Below are 12777 nucleotides of genomic sequence, written 5' to 3' on the forward strand. Positions count from 1 at the left end.
GTGCCCATTCAGAAAAGAGGCATGAACGTACTTTGTCAGAAAAAGTGGCAAGAACATACCTTCTATTCAGGAATGAAGCAAACAGCTGACTATTTAAGAAGCCTAAAAAAGGTGCCTATTTAGAAACGAAACAAAGAAGGTACCGATTCAGAAACAGTGACAAGAAAGTTTCTATTTAAAAACTGAACCAAGAAGATGCCTATTCAGAAAAAGTGACAAGAACGTACACCCTATTCAGGAACTTTGGCCAAGAACGTACTTCCTATTCAGTAATTTAACCAGGAATCTTCCGATTCAGAAAAAGTGGCAAGAAAGTACCTATTCAGAAATAAATTTAAATTACCGCAAATTAAGTTTGTAACACTGACAGTATTACAAAAAAAAAATCAATTTTAAACATGTTTTTCTTTATACCACTTATTTCACCCAAGATGAATTTTATCAATAAGATGATAAGAATTTAAGCACACTTTAAATAAATCACAAGGCTAATAAATAAAAAAATGTTATTTGAAATATCAATTATTACATTTTTAGTTAGGAATTCATTTTTGGTAAAATTTAACTATTAAGTTATATTTCAATTATTGTTTTAAACATTGACCTATTTTTTATACAATTTAAACTAATTATTTACAAATTAAGTTGATTTTTGTTAAAAATTCAAATACTTGGTTAAAAATTTAACTAAATATTTTGTTGAAAGTTTTGAAAATTGTATTGAAATTTAATTATTTTCTTAAAATTTAACTGTTGTATTAGAAATTCATCTATTTGGATAGAAAATGCGTCCCTTTGGATTAAAAATATACATTAAAGTGCATTTTCAGATTAAAAACTTTTTTTTTTAATCCTAAAGGTTGTTTGTTCTCTTTTTCGCGGAAGTTAATCTCTCATCCCTCGAGGACTGAACAGACATTTTTCCTGGCAATAATATTGATATCTTCTTGCTCTCAAGACCCCAGAAAACTCTAATAGAAAAAAGTAAACTATAGTCATCCTTGAGCATGTAACGAGCAAGTTTTCTCGACCGAGAAGCTCTTTTGACGGAATTTAATTATACTTAAACGACCTTGTTGCTCGTCTTTGTACACCTCAACCTTATTGGCATTAATAATATGTTTTTTGTGCACCTTTATATAAATTTTTCCTCATTTTGTTCTTTTTACCAGTAGCAAAAAGTTCATCTTTATTCATATACTTAATTAAAAGCATTTAATTTTCAGTTCAACAACCCAATTTCAAGCTATTTTTTAAAAACAGTTATTTTGACGTTCAGTAAATTTAGTAGTCTCCAGTGTCAAAGAATTTTACGAGCAAGAGAGCCGTCGTGCGATAGTGTCTCTGAGATATATTAGACACAACCACTGAATGTCAATATCGTAAAACCACAGCGGGGGATGGGACTCTTCAATAAATTACAGACCCGATTGTAAATTTTGCACTTTCAGAAAATCCCTTAAGCTCGCGAAAATTCACTTCAGATTAAAGGAAAAATAAAAGTACAAAGGTCACATTTTTTAGATTAAAAACTAATCCCGAAAGTACCAACATCCGAAGAGAAACATGAAAGCTTTATTTGGGTGTTCAATAGTGAATATACGGATCGAAGCTGTCTACCAATCGACTTTAATTTAGAAAAACTCGACCTATTTCCCTCCAGCCAAGCATTTGTAGGTATAAATATATTTACACATATTTTGATGCGCCCGAACGACGTTTTAATCTGGCAAATGCACTGAAGGCGAGGGGATGCTTGGATTTCTCATTCGTTCCAAATAATTCGTCTGGAGTGAGATTGCTATTTACACAAGCTCGAAAAGAACCCTAATCCTTCCTAACGACAATTTTTGTCTGCCACGACTCTTCCGATAAATTAATGCTCTCAAAAATCACAAAAATTTATCAAAAATATAACTTTTTAACCTAGATCATTAATAAATTTATATTCAAACCTTATTTTTTTGTGTTGCAGAATATGGAGCAAAGCTCTGCATGACCAAAAGGGAATCGATAGGAACTCAGTAATTTTCGAAAGTCGGAGATCGCGCCTCACCGGAAACCGGGGCTCTCCATCGTCTCTAATTGACAGGAAGAGAAAGGAATAGAAGAGCAAGGAATAAAGCACACTCCAGAATTTACGAGCGATTAGCTGGCCAGCAGGAAGGGTTGGTCGACCTCGTAACGAACGACCTTCGCTTTACTCCCATTGCTGCTTCGAAAAGTTTAAATATCGCGCCACCGCCTTTCCTGCCTTGCCGCTAGAGGGATGCAGGAAGTTCTCCCGCAAGCGGCAAGTTGATGATTGGGAGGAGTGAAAAACAGGAGAATTTCTGACTCGTCCAGATGGGTTAAACGAGAGGACCGCCATGGACGACGCCATTCTGTGCCAACTGCAAAATGGCGATCGCGTCCTCACCGAGCAACAAGTGGCGATGAGGACTTTAAGGCTGAGACCTCTGAAGTGTGCCATAAAACGGGATAAACGGTTCGAGCTTCCCTTCTAACGTAATCCGTCTTGAAGGTTCGGAAAAGGAGTAATTGATTGGAAAGGAGGGAAAAGAGAAGAAATTATTGTTATTATTTATTAAGAGTTCGAAGTGTACAGATGTAAATTTGTAGAAAGAAGGGAGTTTAAAGGCCGAGTCAATTAATCGCCTAAAGCCGCAAAGAATCGCTGGCGAGATTTAAGGCGTCAAACGTGATGAAGATCCCAGCAGGAGAGGTTGGCGTCCCTCTCTTCGGCGTCGTTGGACCACGATTTGTCGTCAAGCAGACAACGGTGAAACGCTGTGTTGCAGCCCTTCTCCTGGTCTCCGTAGCCAGTATATTTTACTATACCCACTATATCATCAGCAGCCCTCTCTCCAGGTAAGTGAAGAAGTTATATTTTCATTAGGGTGTGTTCTTATTCTCAAAACTTACTTAGCGCCGTCTATTTACCATCTAGAGCAAAGTTAGCGCTGTCCAATTCCTGCTTTGATCAATTGTACAGCAGGAGCTTCTGATTGAAACATATTTCCCCTCGAAAATTAGATGGGCGAGTTACTCGGCGACAAATGTGCGGACTATCTCCGTTTTGGAGAGCTCCGAGATTTACGTTGCGGTGTCGGTGCTGGGATTGATTATAGGAAACATCGAAACGCTGGCTGATTATCTGGTGACTGAGGCTGGTCCATATCGGCGAGAGATGAAGTGTCCTGGCAAGGTTATACATCTTCTCTAATTAACTGCGGACTCGCCCTTGTTCTCTTCACCCCAACTATTTTCTCTTCCACTCCACCCCTTTCCATATCCCTCCAGCTTTCGTAGACTGTGAACGTGGTTCAAGCATCCTGCTCTGCGAGACCATTGTGTGCGGCTCGAGATACTGGTGAATTGGAATTGGACGGGATACATTACTGAAATATATACCCGTCATACATCGTGATTTAAATTGGGTTGCAAGCACACCATCAAACATCTTTCCTTGGTTAAGCAACTTGCACAACCAGCCCCATTCCAGTCGTCTCCAACCGCTGAGTCCACAAACTATTCGTCGCCAATCTATACAATCCTGGGAATTCGGGCCGATCGTTCTTCAAAGATACCATGAATGCCTATCCGTCGGGATATCGACCCGGCTAACTTCCGAGGTCAACTGCGTAATCTCAGACATCTCAAGATGGCTTTGTGCTATATTTTTACAAGGAAGAACAAGAATTTTTAGAAAGATTAGAATTTTTGGCAGTGGATAAGGTTGTTTTTCATTAGGGACATTTGTGAATATCCAAAAGGAAGGACCCATTCTAACCAAAAGTCAGAGTGTAATCATGATTCGATTTTAATTTCAATTAAGTCTGATTTACGATTCCAAGGGTCATTTTGTTAGGACCGCACCTATTGTATATCATGGAAGGGTATTTCCTTGCGGTCACAGTTCGCGTGTACATGGAACATTACGCACCTGACTGGAATGTACAATTGTACATAGATATCGTTATGTAGGACGGAAGAGAGCACTAATCACCTTAATAAATAGGCCATGGGTGTAGTTCACTTTGCTCTTTGTCTCGATAAATATATTTTGAACCGAAAAGGTGATAACAAAATTGAAGCTTAGCAAATTATTTTTTACAAGGAATGACGTACGTTTGAGTTCTTATCACCTGAAAGATAAACTTGCAAAAGAGGTACTTTGCTATTTCAGTAACGCTGAAGCGGCGAGTAAGATCGATACACATAGAGCGCTTCGTTTGTGGAGCAGCGATCGCAGCTTTCAGACTCTCGTGTTTAGATTAAAGCTGGGTTTGCATTCGAGGGACATACTCGACTGATTGAATAGCGCATTCGTGACCCAGCCTCTATAAAGGCCAACGTTCTCAGCAAAGTACGTACAGATCCACCAAAGGGCTACATTACCGGTCCATTGTGTGGTTATGATCCATTGTCAAGTAAGAAAGTCGTGGGCGGCTCAACTTCCAAAGACGCTATTCACTTCTCGCGTGCGTCCTCTTACCCCCGGATAATAGGGGGGGGGGGGGATTATGTTCGTAAACCTGAACCATAATTTGCATATCTCAAAAAATCTTTATCCAGATTCCGAAAGTCGAAATCATTTAACAAGGCAGTCTTTAAGTCAAATATAGATAAATTGGTTCCGCCCAATTTAATCCGCCCATTAATTAACCACGCCTATTTTCATTCTAATGCTGCTCGCTCCTCCCAATACAGCCGACATTCCCATTTTTTCACCACACCCACTTGCAATCCCTTAAATAAAACACTGTTTCCCACAAAGAAATATCTGCCTTCAAAAAGCTGAGTTAAAAAAACAACCAGAGATTGCACCATTGTTTCGATTGCTCGTGGTCAAATGAGCAAAAAGTGTAGAAAAATGGAATCTGTGATGAAATTGCGTGGGTTTATATCGTAAATTGAGATTTCTCTCCTGTGTATTTTGCCCAGGTAGGTGAACGCCGATAGTGGGCGGTAGATATAAAGGGGATGATCGGAGTAGGTGAGGTGGACAGACGGTATTGGTTACTCCCGTTTGGAGAATGAGAGCCAATAACTCTTTATACTGAAGTGAAATACCCCATGTGGATAGATACGAAACCTGCGTATACCTAACTGTACCTACAGAAGCTCCCATGAGAGTGCAGCCCCACCCCAACCCCCATCCCCACCTCCTATTCACGCTATTTTCCCTCTCGAACTCACTGTCCCTCGGCATTGAGCCCCAGTTGACTGATTCCGTTGTATTGATTAGGATTCCAATTATTGACTTAAATTGAATTTTTCGTATCTTTATTATTTGTTTTTGTTGACTTGGTGCTGAAACAGATGTACGATAAGAATGATTGTATTAGCGTTAATCGTGGATTAAAATCAATAGTAGAAACTAGTGAGCCATGCTTTCTATTATTTATTGGAAATCACTAATTGGCCGATAATTAAAAGCTGTGCTTCCATATAAATCCAATTAAAAAATGCAGTCTCGTCAAAAATCCACGCGTTATTTGGAGGACATGTAAATTTTACATTTCGCAAATTGCAAGTCTTGTTTTATTTCACGAACTAACAACAATGGCAATTTGAGTGTCGCTTTTTTTATAATTCGTATAAAAAAAAACGCACGGTACCGAGCGAGTTGTGAAATAAAGTTTTATGTGTAGTAGATGTGAAGAATGATAATTGAATTTTTATGTTGTACAAAACATCAGGCTGTTGTTTATGAAACTCTTCCAACTTTTAGAAAAATTTTTTAATTATCTGGCAATAATATTGTTGTATTTCTAGTGAAATTTTATTTCAAAATTTGCAACAAATTTGTGATCGTATAGATAGAACTCTAAATGATTGTAATTAAGAAAGTTTCAGAAATTAATCGTGGAAATCGATGAAAGGTAAACTTTGGAGAAGTTTGCCAACCCGGGCTGATCAAATTAAAGGTCGTTGGTTTGGTATCACGATTCGTTGGACAGCTAGCACATCAAAACGAATTCGCGCCTAATTGTTTCTACGAAAAGCATTTTCAGCCCTTTGCATTGCCGATTCTTTGTGAGCTAACTGACAAGCCAAACAGACAAGAATTTAGAATTACCAGCAGTCTAATGACATATTAATTACATCCTATTTGATATATTATTCTCTGCTTATTCAGGGTGGGCTTACTCTTTTTTTTTTTTTTTTTTGAAGACAAACACCATAATCTATCAAGGATAGATGAATGTGCCAGGAAAATTCGAGTTTGGAGAAACCAAATGATTTTGATGTTTTCAAATGATTTGGTCTCTCCGAGATGGAACCTTTTCATTTGAGTACGTGGCTATAAAGATGATAAAGATGATCTAAAACATTCCAACTTTTTTTCATGCATATCTCTTTGATAAAATTAAAAAAAAACCTCTTAACTGCATTTCCCCGGCTCAATCATACGCCAATCATCCTACTCACTCACAACGGCTCGTTTCCGCTCCACATGGATTGCGTAACTGACAGGTCGATCGGTTGATTCGAATTAAAAGGCGAGCCCTTTAATTAAAGCTACGTGGCACTATTAAATACGACGACCGTCTACCTGCTCACAGAAAACGCTACTCTATTATCAACCACGATCAAATAAACTCTCGCCATTCTCATTATAACGGGAGTTTGTTCACTGAAAATATTTTCTTTTCATAAATGACAAAGCCATAGCTCGAGGAAATTATTAATGAGTTCTCTTAACATTCTCTTCACACATCAGCGAATGTGAGTTCTTCTAATGAATACACCAATTAAAAAAAAATCAATTTCTACGACTTCCTTTCTTATTATATCAGCGAGACCTAAGCTTCTGTATACTTCAAAGAAGTAATTTCAACCACAGAGGGAACAGTTATTTACGGAGAAAGTGACTAACATAAGAGGGGAAAAAAGATGGCAAGCCCCAAGCATGCTTTTGTGGCTCTTCTTTAGTCAAATACTACGTTCATTTTTCAATGTCCTTTTTTTTATTATCATTACTTTGAACTCGATTCGCTTCCTCGGGGATATAAAATATTTGCGAACCGATATGGAACAGCTGGAAGGCAAATTGCAATGGCGTCTCTCAATTTTTAGCTAAAGCACCCGCGAGACGAGCTTCGCCAATGGAATTTCGCTACTTCGGACGCGACTCGAGGAAAAAAAGTAATTTTGTCGCCGCGGAATCAGTTTCACTGGACGCCCGTAAATTGCTCGAAACCCACCCTCAATTCCACCAACCACCTCTCGTTCCATCCCCGGAGAGACGCGATCGTACGACGAGAAGCGATTTCTCCTCAAAGTTTTTGCAGACCGCTCTCGTACTCCATTTTATCCCCACCCTCCCTTCTGACTCCGGTTTACTCGTTGTAAGAAGTGGGGAGCTTGAAGTTCGTTCGAGGGTTCAAAAGTACGAGAGGAAAAAGTCCGGACCAATTTAACAGCGCTCTTTGCGCCTTCATGAATAGGGGAGGCTTCCATTCATTACCTCTAATCCCAACAGTAATCCTTGAAAAGGAATTTTAAATCTTGTCGGAAATAAGATTGGGGTATGTTATTCAATGACCAGAGATAAGCAAAAATTCTTCCTCCAACGTCTTTCTAGGGTGAGTAGTTGTCGAGATATTGAGGTTTGAAGTTTCATCATATGACGAAGTTGTGACGAGGAATCACTTGCAAAGAAAGTGTTAGAGATAAGAGAGTCTTCCTTCAGGTCTAAATAGAATTCCCTAAAGAGTATTTCTCAACTGTGAGACACGAAAGCCTATTGTTTGAAACCGGGAAATATTTGTTGCAAAACTATCGTCACGTGAAGCAACTTCAAACCTCCGTATCTCGGGAACTACTCATCAGAGAAACATTTCGCTTAAGATTTTTTTTTTTTATATTTGGACGTGGAATTACCTTCTTCAACAGAAAGATCTTGGCACGAGTCTATACAAGTTCATTTTCACATGAAAGCATAAAAGCTGGTAGCGTAAACACGCAGGGTGCCGTGTTGAGTCAAAGTACTCGGAAGTTCGCAGTACGACAATAATGAATGTAATGAAAATGAGGGTTTGTGTGGGTGGAATGCCACCATCGATAGAGCGACAACGACACCACGTGCATGATCCGGGAATCATGATGCATGTATCATTATCGCTCTTCATCTTTTCAACAGTACAACTCCATTGCAGTACGACTCATTGCACTTGCTGCGTGTACGAGAATTTTCCTTATCAATGAAAAAGAACTATAGGTGTTTTTAACTTTGTGTAAATTTTATATTTTGGTTTAGGGGATTTTAATAACGAAATTATTATTCATTATTGAATTGCGAAAACAAAATACTTTTGTAGAATTTTTGTAGGGCATGTAGTTTGGGAGATGTAAAGATTTTAAGTTTAGGGTTCCTGGAGCTTCTTGGGATTCCTAGAATTTAAGGCGTCTTAGTTATAAACCTTCGTATCTCTGAAACTACCCACTATATTAAAACGACCCCAGAGACTCTTCTCCTCATTTTTCTAAGAGGAACAATTATGGCATGCACTGATTTACCTAAATTTTCTTCTTAGCCTAAAATAACAACAAATAAAACCGCCCTTTGCACGATGTCGGGAGAAAATGCGCCTACTTGTAAAAATGCCACATAAAAGCTCGCCGACTAACATATCAGAGCGCAGGTTGTACTTTATAATTCACGATCGACGATTGTATCATTTCCTGGAACGGGAGGTATATCTGTCGTTCGTGCGACTGGTCATCGTATCGAATCGCGTCCATGGAAATGCGCATTGGCTCGTTGTCGTGCACGAGGCTTTAGGGTTTACACAGCTCCGGCACGATTTTTTTTCTTGTTTTTTTTTTTTTTCTTTTTATGACTCCCACCTCTCACGTGTTCGAGAAACATATTCAACTCGATTTTCACTGTACTCGATCGCTCGTGTACAAGCCGAGTGCAATACGTGGGCGTTGGACATTATTCTACAGCGATCTCGAATAAACAAGGGCGCAAAAAGGGAGATCCATCGATTGCCTGAGTGCGCAAATACCCAATCGAATTGTCCTTTTGTTATTCTATCCTGAAGGCTCAATGGAATTTTTTAATTATTTGTTTTCTATCTAATCTGTGTTATTTAACGTGATCTCGTTTTGTTTTGTAATTGCTTCATTATAAAACAAATAAAGCTAATCACTTTTTGTTTTTAGTTTCATATTCAAGAATTTCTGAGTTGGCATATAAGTAACTCAAAACAGAACTTGCAATTGAAATAACGAGACCGTTGGGAACGCGCTTATTCTTGCACGAGCGCCAATTGGTTGAATGGTAAGCGGATCGTCTTCCCGTTTATCGCAGACAAGTCTCCGAGTTAAGACCGTGAGCTTGTGGGTGAAGTGCGTAAACTGCGTTAACTGTCTCAAGTGCGAGGCGACGTGACATCGTTTGTGAGAACAATCGACTTACTAGTACAATTGTCTTAATCGTATTCAGAACTTGCAGTAGAATTTCTCGCTTCTAAATGTGAATGCTCATGATCCTCATCTTTCCGGAAGTACAATCAGCCCTTCTTATTCTACTAGAAAAAATCAGGGAAAAAGTTTCTGGAACTATTTCTGTAAGATAAATAGGTTCCGAATCAATTAGTTTTTTAGTTTCGTCACAAAGCGTGACGTGACGCAAGTTTCAACGTCGAAAATATCCGTGACGAAACCTTAATCCTCCATATTTCCATAAGTATCCATCCTAGAAAAATTTTTATTCAGACTTTTTGGATTGGATTTTGACAAAGAAGAGGACCCTCCTATCTTTGTATCAATCATGATCAGACGAAACGCTTTTTAAAACGATAATATTATCCAATTTGTTATGCATTACCTTCGTTAAAAAATATTAGATTAGGTGTCGTACGATATTTCGAAAGATCGAGACGAGCCAGTTGGGGTCATTATCGTCTTTGCGGGATCCTCGGAATTACGATGTACCCTCCGACGCTCGAAGAATTTCATGAAAATTTCATGACTGAAACTTTGAGCGAGAAACTTTTCTTCAAGAGGGATGGTTGGATAGTAGACGCGGCGAAAAAACAAGGAGATTCCTGATCGTTGGCGTTTGTCATGTAGAAGAATTAATATCCTTACCAACTTTCGTTTCACTCAGCAAAAAGAAAAAACATTCATTTAACAGCTTCATCAATTTTTCTTTACAGTTTATTACTAAACTATAAAATTCGTACATTAAATTATTTTTTTGCTATTCGCCAAATAAATCTGTATAATTGGCTTATTTTCTAAAGTGTCCGACACCTAATTAATTCGCTCGGTTTTAAATTCTGCCAGGCACATTTTTTCATCTCTTCGCTCTCGCTTTATCAACTTTTCCATAATAAACGAGAGTAAAGAAATCTGAATTGAGTTGGAAAATATAAATATAACAACTCGGAAGTTAAATTTAATAACCCTCTGTCTACTTTCAACGACATTAATCAGAATTCAGAGTTTTCAGTTCTTTCGGGGGAATTTCATGGTTATAAAAGTTCTTCGCATCTCCAGCAAGTTGCTAATAATGCCATTGAAAAGGAGGAACTCACGCCGGTTTCACCGACAGCTATTTTAGATTGCACTCGGCATTGTCGCCTATCGAGGCACGATTAAAGCGCAGTAAAAATTGCTTCTAGTGAGAGGCGTTGTTAGGGCAGAAAGTAAGGCGGAATAGAAGTCTGAGATCGAATTACCACGCCGTGAATCCCCCAGTACTCGTTCCTTTCTGATAATCGAGTTACCCACAAAGCACTTGGATTCCTTGCACTTATTTTTCATTCCATTTTTATTTTTTTTATGAAAAACGGGAATTATTCCTCATTTCAATTTTGCAACCTGATCCGAATACCTAAGAAGACAAATCGCCCGGAAGTTCGATTAAAAAATGTTTAAAAATTTTCGGAAAGTATTGATAAATTAGAATTAAGGAGAGGTGCGTCTAATGGGCGTGACCAACGGTAAATGTTCAAAGGGGGCGTTACTAATAAAAATAACTTATCAGAGTTTTCATTACAATTGAATTTTTTTGGCGTGGACAGTGGACACATAAGGCGTGGTCGAAGTTAGGCGTTACCTACATGGGCAGAATTGTTAGACCATGGCAGGAGTATTTGATTAAAAACTTGTTTACATAGAGTTCATGGATTATATGGGTTTCGGTTTTGCAACCTGATCCGAATACCCAAAAAGATAAAGGGATCGGAAAATATGATTTGAAAATATTTACTAATTCTTAGGACGTTTTTATAAATTAGAATTAAAAAGAGGCATGGCTAATGGGCGTGGCCAAAGTTGAACTTTCGAAGGGCGTGTTTCTAACAAAAATGGCTTAGTGCAGTTCTCATTACAATTGAGTCTTCTTTGACATAGACGGTGGGCACACAAGGCGTGTACCTGTCTGAGTGGAATTGTCAGACCGTGACGAGAGGGCGTGGCGAATAGCCGTTGATTATTTGAATGTATATCGAAAGGTCGCTGCGCGAGTCTGGTAAATTAACAGAAGAGTCGATTCAGATCCAAGATAAGTCTGGTACAGCCCAGAAAGCTTATTCTGTTTGGAAACGTTTCGAGTAATCGTATATGGACGATGCCCGTAATTTGGAAATCGGCATGCGGCTGAACCCGTAACAGTAAATTCGCATTTAAGGCTTACATGCAGTGTAACGACCAATGGTGGCGCTGAGATTTGGGTCAGATGGTCCGTGCTAATAAGCCGGCGCTAATAGCCTTACGGGGTTGCACTCGCGCTGTATGATGTACGTTATGAGACGTCGTATCTCAGCTAGATTACGCGTACATACGTGTTCGCCCTAGAGCTTACGTAGTCAACTACGTGCTCCCCTTGTCCGATTGGAAGAGCAACGCAATCATAGAGATCCGTCTTCCATAACTGCGATCCCGAATTGGAGAACTGCCACCGAGCAAGGACATTAATTTTGCCTCTTGAGCTTTATTCACTCGTTTGGAGACAAAAAAAAGATTATTGACTAATTAAAATACAAGAATCTCATTCTGCGTTAAAAAATGAGAAAAAACTTTTCTAAGTAAAATTCTCTAGGATCAATAGTTTGCGAGTTATCAGGGAATTAATTCTCGTCACGTGAAGTCAGTTTATGGAAATTTTCGTCACGTGGCGAACCTTGAAACCCCTGTATCTCCATAGGTATCTATCTGAAAAAAATTTTCTGACCGAACTTTTGTTTTAGATTTTGATCTAGAATGAGAGTCTCTAATTTTTATCCGTCTGCTTCCGAGTGATGACAAATTCGTCACAGTTGGATCCTGTGACGAGATATAAAATGTCTCTATCTCAAAAACTATGCAACCCAGATGAACGCTCAAAAAAAATTTTTTCTCAGTTTTTACGATAGATTATCATTATCCAGTTTATTGGCCATAAAAAATATGTATGGTGGCTAATTTTGAGGTTAAAAACCGAATATCATTATTTTCATCGTACATTAACCTGAAGTCTCATTTCAACTCGCAAATAACTTTCGGTCATAATCCCTCGTTCCATTTTATATCCCATTATCCTCGCATCTGATAATTCTGTGCATAATCGTATTCGACTGGCGAAAAATGGCTCGCAATTTCGGGCCAATCCGGGTCCTGGAAAGGTGAAACGAATTCTCCTTATTGGCGCAAAATCATCGAGCATCGCCGCTTCTCGCGTGATTTATCATGCAGCTATCGCTGGGCTTTGCGTGCTTCGTAGCAGTTAACACGAAGATTATCGTCGGACACGCCGTTTCTAGTAGGGACGAA

At 38.8% G+C, this 12777-nt stretch overlaps 1 protein-coding gene across 2 annotated transcripts in view; it reads left to right on the forward strand.

The window, feature by feature from the left end:
* The window catches only part of LOC117168324 (bifunctional heparan sulfate N-deacetylase/N-sulfotransferase), a 170601-nt gene that overhangs the window by 56829 nt on the left and 100995 nt on the right, over window positions 1–12777 (forward strand). For both annotated transcript variants that reach the window (XM_033353904.1, XM_033353911.1), the window contains exon 2: window positions 1976–2871. In XM_033353904.1, coding sequence (XP_033209795.1) covers window positions 2705–2871 — 167 coding nt within the window. In that variant the 5' untranslated portion in view covers window positions 1976–2704. The remainder of the gene's footprint in view (window positions 1–1975; window positions 2872–12777) is intronic.

The sequence above is a fragment of the Belonocnema kinseyi genome, chromosome 1, assembly GCF_010883055.1.
Source record: "Belonocnema kinseyi isolate 2016_QV_RU_SX_M_011 chromosome 1, B_treatae_v1, whole genome shotgun sequence".
In the NCBI taxonomy this organism is placed as follows: domain Eukaryota; kingdom Metazoa; phylum Arthropoda; class Insecta; order Hymenoptera; family Cynipidae; genus Belonocnema; species Belonocnema kinseyi.